This window comes from Giraffa tippelskirchi, chromosome 6 (genome assembly GCF_054371585.1).
Source record: "Giraffa tippelskirchi isolate mGirTip1 chromosome 6, T2T-mGirTip1v1.2.pri, whole genome shotgun sequence".
Classification (NCBI taxonomy): domain Eukaryota; kingdom Metazoa; phylum Chordata; class Mammalia; order Artiodactyla; family Giraffidae; genus Giraffa; species Giraffa tippelskirchi.
This window is the reverse complement of record NC_137280.1, coordinates 52,672,501-52,694,214: the sequence shown is the minus strand read 5'-3', so window position 1 is coordinate 52,694,214 and position 21,714 is coordinate 52,672,501. Positions and strand designations below refer to the sequence as shown.

Genomic DNA, 21,714 nt, shown 5'->3' with positions numbered 1-21,714 from the left:
GAATCTTGAGTTGTCATACTTGGCATAAGAATGGAGAGGAGTTATTTTTAAATTGGCTCCTTTCCTGAACACTATTAAAGAGAGCTCTATTTTGGAGCAATATTTTATTACAGCACTAAAAGATAGTCCCAAATCATTTGCATACTGAGTCCATGGAATTTCTTATCAATACCATATTCAAAGTAGAGTCTGTTTTGAGCAAAGAAAGGGCTTAAGTGGAGCTTACCAACTAACTACAAACAATGCTCATTTTTAGCCTTATTAGGAATCTGACATAAAAAAATCCCAAACCACACACTCTTACTGTTATATATGGTCAAAAATAAGAATAAAAAACCAGCCCATTTTTTTCACAGTTGTTACAGTGGTTTAATAATTGCTCTTGTGCAATATTCAAAAAAGGATAATTTGTGAAAAAATGGCTGAAATTGCTAAACTTTTGATGAATTGTGGCATAATGCTAAATAATCACTCTTTGTCTTTTTTCTTCTGTCAAAGTGGGCAAAATAATTTTTTGCTGCTTTTCTGCTCCTATTTTTTTTTTAAAGAAGGAAACAAACCAGGGTGACATCCATTCCATTTTAAACTAATGCTTCTATTATTTCATGTCTAAATGGGGCTGACATCATCAGCTCCTTCATGTCCTAAAAGATACTTACTTAGCTCCAGCCCACTATTACATACTTTATGCATTACATGAAATAAAATATCTTCTGATTTTGAAAATATTTATTTTAAAAACAGCAATCAAATTGTGTGTAATCACATTTTCTGCTTGGCTTTGAAAGCTACATTATTCAATATGCCAGTGGTCCTTTCCATAATGGCAATATATTAGCAATTCATGCTGCTCTAATACAGTGGACTTCCTTGATGTACCGCACTCCCTACAGACCCAGAGGGGCACCCCTGCTTTAGTTGCATGTGTCCTGCACAGCACCTACTGAAGTGATGGTTGGCAAAACAGCTGTGCAGTGGCCTCTGAATGCAAAATGTGCCAGACTGAAAGCTTCAAAAGACAATAAATCTGAGTATATACATTATGCTTGCTTTTGTTGCCTGGAAAAAAATAAGGCATTTGGGAAATAAACCCCCCAATTTTATTGCCTTTTAACATCTTTTTCCATTTTAAACTCCAGAACTGGAAATTTGAAGTATCAAAGAAACTGAAATCTCCTTTGTTGCTTTTTTCATTGTAAATTTTCTATACTATGTCATTAGGAACCATACTCTACAAAAAGCCCAGGTTCTAAATGAATCCTTTCTGTGAGGCCATTCTAAAACTTTGCACGATGTTTCTTTGTATGAAAGAGCTTCTGTTGCCTGCACAAAGAACAAGCAATCGCCACATACGGGCCAGGCAGGAGCCTTGAATGACTTTATACAAGGTTGCATTTTGCCTTCCACCAGCCCATGGTGAAACCCAGCAGTGAGGGTGCCAGGATGAAGGGGGAAAAGAGAGGCTCCTGATTTCAGTTTGCAGGAATCAAGGGATTTTTCTTAAACCATGAATACTTAATATGGACATTTTCTTATTCTACCTTTCTCCCCAAACAGCTCTGTAGTTTCTATATAACAACATGAAAACAACATCACTTTCTTCTTAATAGCAGAATAATAGTTTCCAGCCAAAAGAAATGTTCTGTCCAATAAGTTCAAGTAGCTTAATAATCGATTTGGCGTTAGGTTGGGGGTATGGGTTAAACACTGAGAAAGCCCATGCGATGGTGGGAAAAATGACTAAGTAACTAAAGTGACAAGCTGAGTGAGTAGCAACTCTGGATCACAGTTGTGTGGTCGATAGAGAATGAATCACAGGAAAATGTCAGCCCTGGAAAGGATCTCAGAACTCAACTAGTCCTGTGGTTTTCCTTCTTCTTGGGGGGTAGAATTTCTACAAGAAATGTGAACAAGTGAGATGAATAAGAGCACCATCGTTCTGGCTGATTCCATTCCAGCTTCCCTTGGCTCCACCTGATCTAGTCCAACCCCACTGGTTACAGCCAAGGTACAGTGAATTGTCTATGGTTGACAAGCTTATCCCAGGCAAAGCCTGGTCTTCCAGACTCTCATTCCAGTGCTCTTCTAACCAGATTTCACTCCTGGAAAAGCACAGGCTGGTCAATTACCCACTATCAAAATAACCCAGGGCAATTTTGAGAAAAATGGAACTCTTGCACATTGGGTCATGAACGACTGTTTAACTTGGACCTAGAGAATCAGAACTAGTTGGCACTTGTTTGACAGTATATACTAATAGAAATTCTACACTGTTTTATAGCCTGGTCTTGGAAAATATGGACTTTAAGAAAATGGAATCTTTTCTCAAGTGCCAGAAATCTAACTTTTTGCAGGAGTCCTGACTTACTACTAACACATAAAACTGGCATAGGCAAGAATATGCAAAAAGGAAGTGGTGGGGAATTGGGGAAGGAAGGGAAAAAGTCACCCTATGTATGCTTTACCCCTGAATATGTTTATGGCAAGTTTCAGAAGGCAAGCTAGATATTCTACCCTAGTGACATTTTTATCAAAAAGGGATTCCACTGAATATATCTAGTGCCTACTGTGTGATAGGCACTAATTCATAGATATTAACTACTTTAATGCTCACAACAATATGAGAGTAAGTGTCTTATCTCTATTTTATAGGAAAAGCAACTGAGGCACAGAAAGGTTATGCAAGTTGCTCAATGTCACATAGCTGGTATGTGGTTGTGCCAGGATTTGAATTGAGGAGGTAGTTGTGGTCAAAAGACACCAGTATTAATCACAGTGATGTATATGGACACTCAGTAGAAAGGTAAAGACTTTTTGGTGACTGGCAGGCTTATTGCCTTTTTGTTTTGGACAGATGTGAAGAAGATTAAGGATTAGGTATAAATAGCTCATTTGAAAAAATCTTCTCTCTCATGTATTTTAACTTTTCCAAAGGAGTTATATATATACATTCTTGCTTTTCATATTTTATTTAGAAAACTTACATAATAATGCTTCCTGTGTGCCAACCAATGGTCTAAGCAATACTTAAAGATACATTTCACTCCACAAGGTAAGGATGATCATTATCCTTGTTTTTCGCAGAAGGAAGCTGGGTATTCATTGGCTGAGCTACTGAGCAAGTCACTTAACTACCCCAAACCTCCATTTTTCATACATAATATTGGGATAGTAATATTCATATACTGACTTCTAATTATGAACTAAATTTTTTACATCTAATAAATTAGACATTTGTTGGAAATGCTTAGAATGAGTAAAATTGTATCACTTACATTGCCAGTAGGGATAAAAAACAGATAGATATAAGAACATTTAAAATAAATTTTCAGAAAACATTATGTATTACATACAACAGCAACATATATAACATATAATAGTGTATATATGTTAAATAATATAATAACCACTAAAATATATGCAGTAAATGAGAACTAAATATTTTCACTTTTTGATCCATTTAAATTCTAAAATTACATCATGTGAAAATACAAACACAAAGATCTGAGCACCATACTCAGGATATATTTAAACCTCTGAAAGGGAAAAATCTACAACCAAGATTACTGTATCCAGCAAAGATCTCATTCAAAATTGATGGAGAGATAAAAAGCTTTTCAGACAAGCAAAAATTAAGAGAATTCAATATCACCAAATCAGCTTTACAACAAATGTTAAAGGGATTTATACAGTCAAGAAATGTAAGAGAAGGAAAAAGATCTACAAAATCAACCTCAAACAATTAAGAAAATGGCAATAGGAACATGTCTATCAATAATTACTTTAAATGTAAATAGGTTAAATGCTCCAACCAAAAGACACAGACTGGCTGAATGGATATAAAAACAAGACCCATATATATGCTGTCTATAAGAAACTCACTTCAGACCTAAAGAAACATAAAGTGAGAGGATGGAAAAATATATTCCATGCAAATGGGAAGCAAAAGAAAGCTGGAGTAGCAATCCTCATATCAGACAAAACAGACCTTAAAATAAAGAAGATTACAAGAGATAAGGAAGGACACTACATAATGATCAAGGGATCAATCCAAGAAGAAGATACAACAATTGTAAATATCCATGCATCCAACATAGGAGCACCTCAATACATGTCAGACACTAACAGACATAAAAGGAGAAATTGACAGTAACACAATAATAGTAAGAGACTTTAACACCCCACTCACACCGATGGACAGATCATCAAAACAGAAAATAAATAAGGAAACACAAGTCTTAAATGATACATTATATGAGCTGGATCTCATTGATATCTTCAGAACATTCCATACAAATGCAGAAGAATACACCTTCTCAAGTACACATGGAACATTCTCCAGGATAGACCACATCTTAGGTCACAAATCAAACCTCAATAAATTTAAGAAAACTGAAATTGTATCAAGCATCTCTCCAACAACAATGACATGAGACTAGATACCAATTACAAGAAAAAAACTGTAAGAAACACAAACACATGGAGATTAAACAATACATTTCTAAATAACCAACAGGTTACTGAAGAAATTAAAAGGGAAATCAATAAATTTCTAGAAACAAATGCTAATGAAAACATGACAACTCAAAACCTATGGGATGTAGCAAAAGCAGTTCTAAGAGGGAAGTTTATACCAATAGAATCCTACCTCAAGAAACAAGAAAAACATCGAATAGACAACCTAACTTGACACCTAAAACAACTGGAAAAAGAAGAACAAAAAAACCCCAAAATTAGTAGAAGGAAAGAAATCATAAGGATCCAAGCAGAAATAAATGAAAATGAAATGAAAGAAACAACAGTAAAGGTTAATAAAACTAAAAGTTTGTTCTTTGAGAAAAGAAACAAAGTTAACAAACCTTTAGCCAGACTCCTCAAGAAAAAAAGAGAGAAGAAACAAATCAACAAAATTAGAAATGAAAATGGAGAGGTTACAGCAGACAATGCAGAAATACAAAGGATGATAAGAGACTATTATGGCAATAAAATGGATAACCTGGAAAAAATGGACAGATTCCTAGAAAAGTTCAATCTTTCAAGGCTGAACCAGGAAGAAATAGAAATTATGAACAACCCAATTACAAGCACTGAAATTGAAGCTGTGATCAAAAATCTCCCCCAAAACAAAAGCCCAGGACCAGGTGGCTTCACAGGAGAATTCTATCAAACATTTAGAGAAGAGCTGATGCCTATCCTTATAAAATTCTTTCAAAAAACTGCAGAGGAAGAAACCCTTCCAAACTCATGCTATGAAGCCACCATAACCCTGATACCAAAACCATACAGAGACAACACACAAAAAAGAGATCTACAGGCCAATATCACTGATGAAAACAGATGCAAAAATCCTCAACAAAATTTTAGCAAACAGAATTCAGCAACACATCAAAAAGCTCACACACAATGATCAAGTTGGGTTTATTCCAGGGATACAAGGTTTCTTCAATATATGCAAATCAATCAATGTGATATACCATATTAATAAACTGAAAGATAAAAACTATATGATCATCTCAATAGATGCAGAAAAAGCCTTTGACAAAATTCAGTACCCATTTATGATTAAAACTCTTTAAAAAATGGGCATAGAAGGAACCTACCTCAACATAGTAAAGGCCATATATGATAAGCCTACAGCAAACATTCTCAATGGTGAAAAACTGAAAGCATTCCTCCTAATATCAGGAAAAAAAGGTGTCAACTTTCCCCACTGTTATTCAATATAGTTCTGTAAGTACTAGCTACAGCAATCAGAGAAGAAAATAAAATAAAAGGAATCCAGATTGGAAAAGAAGTAAAGCTCTCACTGTTTGCAGATGACATGATACTGTACGTAGAAAACCCTAAAGATAGTATCAGAAAATTACTAGAGCTAATCAATGAATTTAGCAAAGTTGCAGGATACAAAATCAATACACAGAAATCACTTGCATTTCTATATACTAACAACAAAAAATCAGAAAGAGAAATTAAGGAATCAATCCCATTCACCATTGCAACAAAAAGAATTAAATACCTAGGAATAAACTTACCTAAGGAGACAAAAGAACTGTATACAGCAAATTATAAGATGCTAATGAAAGTAATCAAAGATGACATAGAGGGAGAGATATTCCATGTTCCTGGGTAGAAGAATCAATATTGTAAAAATGACTATACTACCAAACACAATCTACATATTCAGTGTGATCCCTATCAAATGACCAATGACATTTTTCACAGAACTAGAACAAAAAATTTCACAATTCATCTGGAAACACAAAAGACCCCAAATAGCCAAAGCAGTCTTGAGAAAGAAGAATGGAGATGGGGGAATCAAGCTTCTTGACTTCATATTATACTACAAAGCTACAGTCATCAAGACAGTATGCTACTGGCACAAAAACAGAAATAAAGACCAATGGAACAAGAGAAAAAGCCCAGGAATAAACCCATGCACCTCTGGGTACCTTATTTTTGACAAAGGAGACAAGAATATACAATGGGGCAAAGACAGTCTCTTCAATACATGGTGCTGGGAAAACTGGACAGCTACATGTAAAAGAATGAAACTAGAACACTTCCTAACACCATACACAAAGATAACACTAATGGATTAAAGACCTAAATATAAGACCAGAAAGTATAAACTCCTAGAGGAAAACATAGGCAGAATAGTCGATGACATAAATCAAAGCAAGATCCTTTATGACCCACCTCCTAGAGTAATGGAAATAAAAACAAAAGTACACAAGTGGGACCTGATTAAACTTGAAAGCTTTTGCACAGCAATCGAAACTATAAGTAAGGTGAAAAGACACCCCTCAGAATGGGGGAAAATAATAGCAAATTGAACAACTGACAAAGGATTAATTACTAAAATATACAAGCAGCTCATACAACTCAATACCAGAAAAACAAACAATCAAAAAGTGGGAAAAAGACCTAAACAAACATTTCTCCAAAGAGACATACAGATGCTAACAAACACATTAAAGATGCTCAACATCACTCATTATTAGAGAAATGCAATTCAAAACCACAATGAGATATCACCTCACACTAGTCAGAATAGCCATCATCAAAAAGTCTACAAGCAATAAATGCTGGAGAGGGTGTGGAGAAAAGGGAATGCTCTTGCACTGTTGGTGGGAATGTAAATTGATATAGCCACTATGGAAGCTGGTATGGAGATTCCTTAAAAAACTAGGAATAAAACCACCATATGACCCAGCAATCCCACTCCTAGACATATACCCCATGGAAAACAAAATTGAAAAAGTCACATGTATCCCATTGTTCATTGCAGCACTACTTACAATAGCTAGAACATGGAAGCAACCTAGATGTCCATTAATAGATGAATGGATAAAGAAGTTGTAGTTCATATGCATAATGGAATATTACTCAGCCATAAAAAGGAATGCCTTTGAGCCAGTTCTAATGAGGTGGATGAACTTAGAACCTATTATACAGAGTGAAGTAAGTCAGAAAGAGAAAGATAAATATCATATTCTATCGCATATATATGGAATCTAGAAAAATGGTACTGAAGAATTTACTTACAGGGCAGCAGTGGAGAAACAGACATAGAGAATAGACTTGTGGACATAGGGAGAGGGGAGGAGAGGGTGAGATGTATGGGAAGCATAACATGGAAACTTAGTTATAGATAGCCTATGGGAATTTACTGTACGGCTAAGGAAAGTCAAACAGGGGTTCTATGTCAACCTACAGGGGAGGGATGGGGAGGGAGATGGGGGGGAAGTTCAAAAGGGAGGGGATATATGTATACCTATGGCTGATTCATGTTGTGGTTTGACAGAAAAGAACAAAATTCTGTAAAGCAATTATCCTTCAATAAAAAATAAATAAATTATATTTTAAAAAAAGATTTGAGCATTGTACTAACAGCAAAAGGCTCAGCTTTAATAAAACAAAAGGGCTTTTGTAAAATGAAGTTGTAGATATTTGATTCTACACATAAATCTACCTAGGGTGGCTCATATTCATGAGATTTAAAAATTTACAGCAAGTAATTACTTAGAGTCCACAAGTGTTAGCTTTAATAAGTTGTTTCCAAACTTTAGGAGACCTTGAAAGAAGAGATGAGAAATTACAGAAAGAGCCCTGTAATTTCTAGGTGGGTTGTTTTTATATCCTGATTCTGTAGCCATTATTTCCTCATCTATATGGGCACTGATGACCTAAATCTACACTATTCCATTTCATATATATGTCTTACATATAAGCCAACAACTGGCAAACCAATCAATCACATTATACAGGAGCAAAGTTGCTAGAAAAGAGTTTTAGTCAGTTTATACAAAGATGTGTGAAAAGAGTATCGTATAGACTTAAAGTTACTTTCAGTGAAGGTAATATTTAGTGCTTTTAAAATATAAAACATGGCAATATGAAGGGCTGTTCATCTTTAGATCCACCGATTTGGGAATGATGTGCAAACAGCTTACGAGCTCATCTCTCTGTTCTCACCATTACCACCCTGTGTCTCAACACTCCTTGCCTGAGCTATGATAACAGGCTCCCAGAATTGACACAACTCCAGTTTCTTGCCACTGCAGTCCCTCCAGAGAGATGTCAGGGATCTTCCTATGACACTCCTTTCATAATGCTTTTGCCTTGAGTGAAAACAGCCAATGGTTTCCTAGAATCCATCATATCAAGTCCACTGTCCTTTGAATGGTTTTTGAAACATTGGTCAAATCTCCCAACTTACAGTATCCAACCTGCTTTTCAAATGCTCTCTCCTAGATGCCTTTTCTTTCATCTCTGTTTGTCCAAATCAAAACTACCTTTCAAGACTGGACTGCCATCCTACCTTTTCCACTAAGTTTATAAAATACCCAAGCCAGATGACTATAATTCTTCCAGGCAGGATTCCTTTTGGGTCCACAGTCAGTGAAACTATGTTTACCCTTCTCTTGTCTCTGGTTGCTTCACATTTGACTCAAACTGTTTCATACTTAGTTATGCTTTTTCTATAGTTTACAAGCTCCTGAAGGACAGTGACTGTATCTTATCAATCATCTGAGCCCTTGCAAACATTTAGAGCAGGGAAAGCATTTAAAATGTACACACTGATGAGTGGTGTTCCAAACACATAATAGCTCAAAATAAGAACTAGAGAGGCCCCTGTTTCTCAAAGGAATTAGCAAACTCCAATAAAGTCGATCTTTCCAACTATATTAGATTTCTATTGCAACTTTGCAGTATATCAGACTCTGGCTGTTGGAATGCAGTCAGAGAGCCAAACCTTGAAACAGAATTCTAAAAACAAATTTCACCTCCAAATCTACTTTCTCCAAGACCACGCTGGCTTAAAAAATAAGTTTAGTATAGATTTAATGTTAAATCAACATAATTAACTGGATTTACGCTGTCCAGGACAGTAGCCACTAGGTACATGTTGCTATCTTAAGTGTAATTAAATGTAATTAAAATGTAATAAAATAAAAATTAGTCCTTCAGTCATGCTAGCCATGTTTAAAGTGTTCAATAGCCAATGACTCTTGCTATTGGACGGCATGGATAATAAAAAAGCCACCAGCACAGAGCGTTCTATTACACAGTGCTGAAGCCTGTCCAAAGTCTTGCCAAAACTGGATGTGTTGGAGCAGCTTTTAACTTAAAGCATAAAATGCTAGGACCAGTTCTGTGAGGAGACAGGGCAGATGTCCACCTCAGAATATGGTTTGGAGGTACTAGGAAGTCTTACCATCCTATGAAAAACCCTGACAGACTAACGTGCCAAGAACTGAAATAGCACATCAGAGCTTCACTTGCTTAGCTTAGGCCGAACAGGACCCCTCTGCCTTGTAAAGTGTGCAAACACAATTTTAAGGGGAAAAACAAAGTCCAGTTTCTCACAGTGGGCTGAGTGGAAAGAAGCATGAAGAATCAGGATGAGAGAAGCTCATGCCGAGGAAAGAGGGAAGCACTGCAGAGGAGAGGCCTAGATAGTGGTGCTTCACAACTGGGACTAGGGCCAGTCCTGAGCCTGTCAGCTGAGGACGAAGTGACCAAGAACAGCAAATCTGGGCAAACTCCAGGTGAGTGTACACTGAGGTTACACACTCATCTCTTAAAGAGTGAATGGTGAATTGGGAGAGTCCTTGGAATGTTAAGAAGGCAAATTATATGAAAGGAAAAGGGTTTTGAGACTAAAACTCTCTAACTGAGGATCTCACTATCCTCCTATGGCCCAACCTCATGAGCACACGAGGAAGAGGTGAGGAGGACAAAACTGGTACTTTCTGCACCGTATTCATCCTTCCTCTCCTCCTCAGTGAATAGGGGAGCCTAGAAAGCATGACCTGGATGCCTTATTGGTTCCTGAACTGGGTTTGAACCTTAGCCCCAAAGAGGAATAGGCACGTGATTTTTCAAGGTTATTACTTTGAAGTAAAACATTATTCAGATTTACACAGTGTATTTTTTTAAAAAATCCATCTTCCATTTTATGAAGTCACACTAATACTCTTAGGATAAATTTGTACAGTGTAATATCATCTAAAAACGTGGACAATAGTGTAGAGATTTTTGCTACTACTGTTGCCAGGAACAAGTCCTCTCCTTTAGGCCAACCAGCTAGCTGCCAGTTTTGCGGACAATCCTACACCCTACCATGTCCTGTGGCATTAGGCTCAGGACTTCATTCCCCAAACTACAAATCGATTTCTTTCCACTCTCCATCTCCCCGCTTTATGTTCATGGTTAACAGCAAAACCTTTCAGTGAAGTCACTCAAGTTAAGAGATACATCCCCAAATGATTTAGATAAGTGATAACATCAAACACTTTCCTATCAGAAACAACATAAGATAAGCAAGTTAATCAATTTGTTCATTGGGAATACGGTAGCACTGTTCAGCAACTTACAAAAATGACAACAGAGATGGTTGTTAAGTGACTGAACAATGGAACCAAATGGAACCAAAGTAAAGACTTCAACATTCCACCTGTCATTCATTAGAAGTTCTATTAACCTCAGAGAGTTTCATGACACGGTAGAAAGCTCTGCCCTTGGCCATATACTGATGACAATATTTTTCACTCCGTGAGATATAGACAGAGAAATTATTAAGGTTTTAAATGACATCACTGTCAGAAGGAAAGATTTTATGAAGTCCATATTCTCAAGCACAGGATCCTTGTTAAAAATACAGACTCTTGGACTTTTGGGTAGGGGCTAAGAATTTAAGTTTTGCTAGTTTTCTGGTGATACATATTCTTACTAAATTTGAGAAGTGTAGAATATTAGAAAATTCAGAGTAACAACAAAGTCCAAGATACAGGAACATTTTAGTGGAGATAAATTTTGATCACCCAAATTATACCTTCAAAATAAAGATGAAAATTGTTTTCTTGCTTTCTGATTATATAAATTTGTGGGATTTGAGAGTGGAAAACAGGGGTGAAACCAACCTTCATAGCAGTTCCCAGAAGATGTGGGGGATCTTGCTTGTGGTGAGAAATCCTGCACTGGATGAGACATGGCACCTTCATGACAATTTTTATCTAAAGCTAGTAAGACACTTTGACCACATGACCTGACATTCAGTGTCAAATAGTATTTAGTACTTTGGGTTATAAATATAAGTGACCAAACATGTGGTTAATTGATTTTGCCTTGACTTAAATATAAGATGGAAAACTGTATTAGGATTTTACAGGATTTATGGAAAACATCTTCCATGGCTGAAAACTATTCTACTTTCAGAAAGCCATGTTATGATGATTGAAAACTCCTCGCATGAATTTAGACCTTGTCAGTGTGGTGTCCCCCACTCCCCAACACAAATCAGGAAGCAGACTCTTACCACAGAAATGGAGTTGGGAAGCAGTGCTCCATCTTGTCCCAGCATATTGGAAACGGTGATTTCAGGTAGGTCCATATTTTGTGGATGAAACGGTAGCAGGCCATTATGGTTCATTGGGTGACACAGAGAGTGGTAACCAGGTTCGACCTCATTCAGCTGCACCAGAGAGTGATCGGGGAGGGAAGGAGGAGTGATGGGCGGAATGTTAAAGTCTTCACTTTCCAGGCTTGGGCCAGGGTAGGACTGAAAAGACAACGGTGATATTGTTGCAAATTACCATCCCTTTCTTCTCATCATGGTGAACAAGCACACACGACCCCTTCAGATATTATTACAAGCAGCATTAAAGATCTGGCAAAGACATTTCCAATACTCAGATTATCCTGCTGCAAGTTCTCTATTATGCATGGAAGAAAATTGCCTCAAAGGCATAACCACTTCTCGTATAAAGAGTGCTTCCATTAGGCAGTTTTATTTTTCCAAGAAGCTGAGCTCAAACAGATTTCAAAGGTCCCATTAAAATTTTCCAGAGTTTTAATCTAGCTGAATACCTTTTTCATAGGAATTGTGGGGAAGGAAAAGCAATTTATAAAATTAATATTTGATCAAACGTGTTTCGTAGGGCTCCCTACTGCTCAGATCATGAGATGTAATAAAATGAATTCCAGAAGTTCTGAGGTGACTGCTTTTGTGGTTTGAAGTGCTAAAAGCTCACAACTGACAAAAGACAAAAACTTAGTAAAGCTATAACTTAAATATGTTGTGTACATATGGTTGCAGAGAAAGTTTGACATATGAAGACTATGCCATTAAAAGCTATTTTTATCATGAAGATTATGTCATCAAAATAAAAATTAAGATGGTTTTCTTGATTTCTGACTATTTACATTTGTTTGATTTTCCCCTAGAAGATGACAAACTCAAAATCATTGAAATTCAGTTAGGCTAATTACGAAAGGCAAAATAACATGAATATCACTATAATACTAATTTAGGAATAAAAGTCAATTAGTAAAATAAGTAACAACATATGAGTGGCTTTCTCCTTTTAGAAAGTAGCTTTTAGATAAAACAGGAAGGAAGGGAGCAAAGAAGAAAGGAAAAAGTATACGAGGACACTACCGCTTAAAAACAGAATGTGGTAAACACAGAACTGATTAGTAAAATGCTGTTACCAATTCATATCAGAACACAGCGAGAGTCAGCAGTCTTTAGAGAGCAGGTGCCATAATGTGAAGGAAACAAAGTGGGTCCAGATAACTCTTGCAAGCCTATCTTTCAAAGTAAGCGAGTCTTCCTAGTGTCTGAGCGCCTGGGTAACAAGGGCTTGCTTGTCTGACAGCAGCACGCCTGCTGGAGTGTGCAAGATTTGAAATGAGCAGGCAGAGGGCAGGAGCCAAAGAAAGTAGTCTAAGGTATTCATGGGGTGTTCAGCCAATAAGCTGCATAGTCCTGCTTCCAAGTGCCTGGGGTTATTTTTTCCAGATGGCGTCTATTTGTCTAACAGAAAGAAAATCTTCAAGTTGCACTTGCTAAATGTTGTACAAGTTTTGATATATTTGTTTAGGTTTTGTCAGAAGACATGATTAAATGAAGAGCTACTTGGAACATCTGGCATGGAGACCTGGTCACGTAGAGGCACGTGTGGGTTACAGACTTGGGTGTATGAGGGAAAGATTTGATTCATCTCTGCAGATAATTTTTCTTAAGTTTCTAAAGTTCTGCTAAAAGAAAAAATCACCAGCACTGTAAGTTCAATCATAAGTTTCCAAATTTTCCAGTTTACAATGTCTGTCTCCTGACTGAAAAATATATTAGTGATTTGTGTGTAAACTGCAAGTTTGATTAAATTCTCACTTGCCTAAAATATTTTAGACCTTGAATCTGTATATCTAAACCATCAGCTCCGGTACAAGTATCCATATAAGTAAACGCAAAAGACGCAAAATGGGGGAGGGGAGAGGAAGCACATTTATCAATGCTGACTTTGTGTAAAGCACTGTACTGAGTTCTTTGACTATGCTGTCTTCATTTAATCCTTACAATAATCCTTTGTGTGGCTATTATTACCCTGTTTTCCTAAAGAAAAAATTGAGAGGCTGAAGTTAAATAACTTTCATTTAGCTGGCAAGCAATCAGTACATTTGAGGGATGAATATAAGGAGGAAGGTATTTTTAATTCTAATACTTGTGTAATGTTTCATTTCTATTATTTTGTTAAGTTAAATGATACAAAGTTGCTAATACTCAACTGTTTTTGATTGATAAAATTTTACCATTTAAGAGTTTGTATTAGCGTTAGTATCATGTTTTTCCTGGTCCCAAATTCTACCTCAATGCCTATCCCATTAAAATCTAATATTTACTCTATAAAAGTACAATATTCACAATTTGTCTTTTTGTCAACATCTCAAAGGCTGAACTTGTTGATACATGTCTTTTAAGAAGTTATCTGATGTCTGTTTGAATCTTGCCTGAATAAGGTACAATTAATTCCAGTCATAAAGGAAAAAGATGTTTTTAACTTCATAAATGCCATTAAACATCTGAAAATACCCAGGGATATTCTACCTATGGTGTACTATAACTTACATTCTAGAATTTCTCCAGTTGTTAAATCTTAATTTGTGGTGTTTTAAAGGAATTTAATTGGTATCACTTTACATCCAGTGATAACAATTGTACTGCAATTTAACTAAACTACATGGTTTATTTTCATGCAATTATACATTAATGTTATTTAATCCATGCACTTATATACCAAAACCACAGATGCCACAACTTAACCGGTAATGGGTAGTATGTGGATCAAGAATTTTAACAACAAAAGGTTACTTAGTAGTTTCTGTTCTTTACATTAGAAGTCATGAGATGGTTATTTGCCAGGAGCCTATTACAGTGTAAACTGATGCCATATAAAAGTATAGTGGTAATTGCATAAATGTCAAAATGTCACAGAACTTAGAAAAACTTCACTGCCAGACTAATTACTAATTACTTTTTAAATTTGGAAAAGAGTTAGGTAATTCTTCAACACTGACTTCCATGACATGGCTTTATTTTGATTTCTTAAAATCTAATAAGTCTGACTTAACCATAGTAAGTTATATATTAGAGGCAATTTGCAGTTTGGGGGGTTATGTAACAATCACTTATGACTCAGTATTTTCCCTCATTCTCCACAAAGCTGCCTGGTTACAGTCAGCATTCATTGCTTGTTGAATGAATTAACAAATGAATCAATGAACGAATGCATACAAGAGTAAGTGAGAAGATGACTTTCTCAAAGGCGTGAAGTTTATGTATATACCCATGCTATGGCATGGGCATGAATAAATACACTGCATTCCCAAGAATGCACTGGCTAGATGACCACATGCATGGAATGCTGACTGCTCAGCATGTTGGGAAGTGAAAGTACTATATCCTGTGAAAGATGTAAAGGCTTAAGCAGCCTGAGAATGCTGGGGTGAGGTGGTTTGGTGTCCCTCTCTGGCTATCCATCTGTCCCTCTGAAGTGGCTTGCACTTACCATCCCAGAGCTCCCAGAGGATTCCTAAGGGAAATTTGGGGCTCCTGGCTCTCAGAAGTTGTTGGACCTAACCGCAATGCAGCTAAGGACCAGGCGGAAGGCTCAGTTCCACATCAGGATCCCAAGGGGTCAGCCTCACTAGACAAGTGGCCATAGAGGGCATGAGAGGGTGCTCTGAGCATAGAAACTGGACATTGATGATGATACCAGGGGTTGAGTAGTCAGAGAAGCTTCAGTGAAGGTCATTCCTTGCACTTTCTACCAATTCAGGGTCCTTTTCTGACTCGGGCTTATTTTCTTCCTTCAAGTCTCAATTAGGCCAGGTATTAAAAAACTTTCATTCCCCAATTTTCTTGACACCAAAGATCACTTGATCCTAAGACCCTGCATATCCCTATGAGACCCAGGGCTATGTATTTTTTTCAGCTGAGTTAGAGGCCACCAAGGATCAATCCATAGTCTCTGAGAATCTAGGGGGCTGAGTTCCAGGGTACAGTGCTGGAGAAGAGCAGGTATGGACCCTCAAGGTGGCATCATCTTCCTGACCAGCCTTGATAGTGGCATTCACCCCTCCCTGTGTAGAGATCAGAGTCTTCTGAGCAGTCTGAGCCATGCAGCTGCCTCCTCCCCAAGAAATGACAGAAATCAGTGGAGACCATCTCCACAAATGAAGAGAAAGTACTGAGTTAAATAAAGGTATGAAATTCAAGCCAATATGTTTAATTTTACCTTGGATCTTCAAGGTAATGAATGGTGAACTGGAAACAAACATGCAAAGTGATTTGCTCTAAACCATAGCCAGTCAGCATGATCCAAATGATTCAAAGAACTCAAAATTCGATCACTGCTACTTAACCAGACTCTCCTGATCCCAGGACTTCTCACTGGTCCCAGACACAGCTCTGTCCTAGAGTGGGGGGGCTCCGTGAGTCCCCGTGTGTCTAAGGGGCAGAAGCCAAGGTCATGGAACGTGGGAAGAGTGGGCAGTGCCAGCACAAGGCTTGACTACCACTGGAATCTACACGAACTTCTCCAAGGCCACGAGGGGACTGCTGGGAGCATTAAAGTAGTAATTCCAAAATATTATCATCCTTGAGAGACTGTTTCTATGGTCCTAAATAACAGATCCAGTATCTATTCAAGTCAATTTCTTAAAACCTTACCTTTGGCATTTGCATATTTAGCTTATAAAGTGCTGCATCTTTCTCTGATGAGGAGACAGATTTTGGACTGGTTGATAGTACTTATAATGCCTCCTCAAAGACTGATAAGAAGGCCACGTGGTATGCTGGAAAGACTGGAGCCTCTGGAGTCCAGCAGATGGGGCTGCTCCAGGCTCTTGGAAGCATTTATTAGCATAGGTTCTGGGGCAGCTTTCTTACTGCTGGTGAGCCTTAGTTTCAAAACCTGCTTTATGGGTTCTTAGGAGCATGAAAACAAAAACATAAGATAGGTAAAAGCCTAATAATACAGGTCTGCCACATAGAAAGTTCTTAATAAATGGCAGCTTTGGCATAGCTACGCTTATTGTAAAATGGGTTTACGTACACCATGAATTGGGTCATATCTGAGAAAACAAACAAGTATAGACCAAACAGGAGAGGATTAGACATCATAATAAAGGAATTTCAGTATATTTACCATTGATCAGACCTCACATTGAAGCAAAGTGTAGCCCCATTCATACATAATGTGTTCAATTAATTGCTCCCTATAAATATCTTTTGTCTTTATTCTAATGGGAATTAAACTGCAATTTTGGAATTAAACTGCAATTTTGAAATTAAAGAATAACAAGACAGTGGGAAATGGTGAATAGGTGAAGAATGCTGAAGAGCTCAGACAACAAGGACCTCAAGTACAGAGGGCTACAACTGATTCTTCAGAGAACTTTGCTGCAGGCCAGCACCCATCAGTACTGACAGTTCCAACCTACTAACCCATGGGTGAACCTGTGAAGCAGAATTTCAGTATCTAAGTTTGCAACAAAAGCTGCATTTTCTAACATACTGTCTCGTGTCCAAAAGAAGACCATATAACCTTGGGGACTGTGGTCAAATTGCTAATCAGATTGTTTTTGAGATAAGAATCAAGAGTTGGGCTAGGAAAGTAACAGAAGAGCCTTCTCATATGTTTTGATTTGATCTTTGGGGAATCTTTCTAGTCACCTGACTAAAGCCACTGTCCTTCCCCATGTCCAACCACCCCCGGCATCTCCAATGCAGTGAAAAAAGAAGGAAAACCTCTTGTCCGATTTCTGGAAGATCTCATTCCCCTGCCTGTTAAATGACATTTCTTTTTCATCATTTTGTTTTACATATTCCATAGCCTGGGTATCCTGTTTACATTGTTTTCTCCTTCTACAATCCACACTTCCTTTCACTACAGTCTGTCCTTAATTTTATTCTTATTCTGAATTATTACATCTGGATAGATAAATTAAGCTGATTTTTCTTTTGACTACAGAGAATTTATATTTTTTTGTACTGTTTAGATAAGAGGGTTAATAAATGCTGACCAGGAACAAATAATGGGAAATCTCTTCTGGACTTTGTCTTTTCTTCTAAAAATCTAGTTTCTCCACCAGAAGGGCCTTGTATTTGTGGGTCTCTGTCCACACATTGTATTCATTATACAGAGTGTTCAATCTTTGCTGACAAGTCCCATAACTCAGATGAATTCAAAAGATATCATATTGTACGTCTTTAAATTATGTGATGGCTTCATATGATCATGCACATACTAAAAACACAGCAGTGGTTAGAACACTGTAAAATATGTTTCCCATATAGATCTTTATTTGAAAGATAAATAAATAGCACTGCCATCAAACGTATATGGAATGCCTTAATTTTTAATCTACAACATAATTTCTGAAAGTTCAGGATAGAAAAATGCCAGTGTTTAAAAATGTTTCATCTTGTATTATTAAAAATTCTTGTTGCATAATTTAAATAACTGAATGAAAAGCAAAGTAAATTGAGTTCATTAGGAAAATAATAACCTTCCTTTGTATGTTTTCAGAAGTTAAGATATTGCATGTAATGGTGCTTTCTCTCAAAAGAGTTTAAATAGCATCAACATTATCTTCAATTTCTTTTGAGAAGACCTTCAGAAGTAGGTATTTTTCAGATTCTTTTGTCTCTGCGTGAACAAGGGTTGATAGCTTGAAACTATAATGTATTACTGTGGAAAGCTTTGGTCTGTTACATAAATCATCTGAACACTCAGCAAGAATTGTCCAACAGTGCCATTGATGTGCTCAAGCCAATGATCCTGCAAACAATTTTTTTGTCTTTCTTCACGTTAGACAATAGCAATAAATCATCTTCATTTAAAAACACACAATGCACTAATTTTTTCAAGCAACAGTTATCAAAATGCAATTCTGGGTAGTATGCACCACATTTATTTTATTTGTGCTCATTAGTTTTTGTAACCTCTTTAAGTAAAAGGCAATCAGTGCTTCATCTGTCCTAGAAGCATTTGTTGTGTACCTACTATGTATAAGGCATTCTGCAAAGTGTGATTTGAGATACAAAGAACTATAAGAGCTTGTTATAAAGGAAGTAAACTAGACGAGAAAGAAAAACTTATGCTTCCAAAAAAAGAGCATGTCAATTTTCAAGCTAAGTGATATCTGGGTGTAAATGAAAGAAGAATTATTTGAAGCTGGGATGACGGGGTGCAGGAAGGTTTTTATAAGCAAATTTACACTGATAACAGGACCTGAAGATCAGACACTTCTGCTCAGATGCAGTAAGTGATGAAGGGAAGACCACGAAACTGACAAGCAAATCAAGGCAATGCAGCAAGGAGGTTCAACAGGGAGGTCAGGTCTTCAATCTCTAAGAAAACTTCAAGGGCAAGATTGAGCCCACTAAGCAAAACAAACTTTGTGGTACTGAGCCCAGTGCGAGCCTCTACAGGGACTCATTTTTATCGGATTATTAAAAATGGGCGGGGTGCAAAGCCTGAATAAAATCAGAAAACAGGGTTCATGTGAGGCCACCCCAGATGATTTCTGACACTAGGGCCAGGTTTGGGAGAGCTCTGACCCTTGAGGTGGGGTTCACAGGCTGAAGCTTTAAGGATCTAGTGGGATCAGGACAGTGGGCTAAGCACTCTCAAAGCAGGGGTGGGGGCGTAGGGAAACCCAACACTCTTCTGGGTGTCATGACTGCTGCTAGAGCCACTCTCTGGGATTTCAAGAAAAGTCCAGAAAGGTCCTTAGCACTTACATACAGGTGTTTCTCTTGCCATAATTCATTAAGGATGCTGGAGAGGGAAGAGATTTATTTCCTCTCAGTATTGTGTGGGGGCCTACATGAGTCTCTGAGCTATTATTTTTAGGGGACATTTTAAAATCAGGTGTTGTGTGCTGTTGTCATAAGGACCTTCTCCTTGACTGAAAAAAAAACCTTCTGTGAAACAGTGTGCCATCCCTCCCCCTATACTCCCAACCACACAAGGGTGCTGATTAGGGAGAGCAGACTGATGTGGGGGAGCTACTTCCGAAACCCTCGTAGGGGCCCAAGGATGTTCTGCTAACAGGTCATCATTCTACATTCAGTGTTTAAAGGGGATAATTAAAACATTTAAAGTTTCATTGCTTAGTATAAATTTCATGTACAAAAACCGCCTATCCTTCTTTATAGTTTTCCAGATGTCTTCCAGTCTCACATTGAGTTCATATAGTCTGAGATTCAGTTCTACATTTTTTTTTGGTTTATTTTATAAATAATCCATGTTAAAAGAGAGAGAGAAAAAAGAAAAGAAAATATACATGAAAAAGTCACATTCTTTCAAGATTCTTTTTAGCCCATGTTTGCTATTTTGTTATGGAATTTTGTTTTATTTTTAATAACCAAAGTCAGATCATAATACTCTGATTTTGGAGCTAGAAATGCTATATGCAGTACTCATCTCCTCTCTTAGTAGATGTAGGTACTTAATGCTCCTAAACTTTAGTTTCCAAATCTGTAAAGTAGGGATGATAATAGTATTCAATTCATTCAGGGTGCCTCAGGGTTAACTGAGGTAAATGAGATAATATAAGCTCTGGTTTTTCCAGTAGTCATGCATGGATGTGAGAGTTGGACTATAAAGAAAGCTGAGGGCCAAAGAATTGATATTTTTGAACTGTGGTGTTGGAGAAGACTCTTGAGAGTCCCTTGGACAGCAAGGAGATCCAACCAGTCCATCCTAAGGAAAATTAGTCCTGAATATTCATTGAAAGGACTGATGCTGAAGCTGAAACTCCAATACTTTGACCACCTGATGCAAAGAACTGACTCATTTGAAAAGACCCTGATGCTGGGAAAGATTGAAGGTGGGAGGAGAAGGGGATGACAGAGGATGAGACGGTTGGATAGCATCACTGACTCAACGGACATGGGTTTGAGTAAACTCTGAGAGTTGGTGATGGACAGGGAGGCCTGGAGTGCTGCAGTCCATGGGTCACAAAGAGTTGGAAACGACTGAGCAACTGAATTGAACTGAACTGACTGATAAATAATCTGAGTAATATACTAGCTCATAAGAGCTATCAATAAATGTCAGCTGCATTATTATACCATCATAGAATCACTTAAAATGGACTATGAATATTTTTCATGCCTATAAATAGCATCTACATTGTTGTTAACAACTGCATATTATGTCATTGTGTGCATCTTCTGTAACTTACCCCAGCTTCCAGTAACTTATACCAAACATTTAGTGTATTTAGGGTATTTTCAGTTTTTCTCCTCTATGAATCACATTACAGTGAATAACCTTAGGTATTTTTTTCCTTAGGATAATGTTCCAGAATTCTATGCTTATGCTAAAATGAAATTACAGAATGCCTGCTTGAGAGAAGACCTCAGAGACTATACCCCCACTCCATAGATGAAAAAGATGAGGAGTAAAGAGGTTAAATGATTTGGTTGATTTGCTTGTATTTAGAGAGCCAGTTGAGCACAGGGAAAACTCATAGCATCATTACACAGAATTTTTTTACATTCAATATAATTGAATAAAATACATGGGGTTTAATATACTATTTGAAGCATGAATGGCCTCTGAGCTTTAATAAAATTTTCTTTTTTAAGAAACCTGTGCTAAATTGACTTTTGCTTACGGTCAGATTCTTCTTGCTAAATCATACACAGGCAGCCAACATGGATTTGGCACTCAGGGTTGGCCTGTTTTTATATGTACATATTTTTATGTAAAATTTAAAATATAAACTACATGTGTTTATGGTCATTCTTTTCATTTTTTCCTGTTGTACAGAAATCAGTAAATGTTGGTTATGTCAACTGAATTTCTTCAGGAAAAAGCCAGATTAGCAGAGGAACTAAATAGATGGCCTCTG

The 21,714-nt window shown here is 37.2% G+C and overlaps 1 protein-coding gene and 1 long non-coding RNA gene across 6 annotated transcripts in view; one reads left to right on the top strand and one right to left on the bottom strand.

Moving 5' to 3' along the window:
- TOX (thymocyte selection associated high mobility group box) overlaps nucleotides 1-21,714 on the bottom strand; it is a 309,705-nt gene that overhangs the window by 134,592 nt on the left and 153,399 nt on the right. For all 5 annotated transcript variants that reach the window (XM_081504349.1, XM_081504350.1, XM_081504351.1 and 2 more), the window contains exon 3: nucleotides 11,822-12,064. In XM_081504349.1, coding sequence (XP_081360475.1) covers nucleotides 11,822-12,064 — 243 coding nt within the window. The remainder of the gene's footprint in view (nucleotides 1-11,821; nucleotides 12,065-21,714) is intronic.
- On the top strand, nucleotides 9,636-12,899 carry LOC145511326 (uncharacterized). The gene is made up of 2 exons (XR_014057801.1): nucleotides 9,636-10,052; nucleotides 11,722-12,899. It is a non-coding gene; the product is annotated as an uncharacterized LOC145511326 (long non-coding RNA).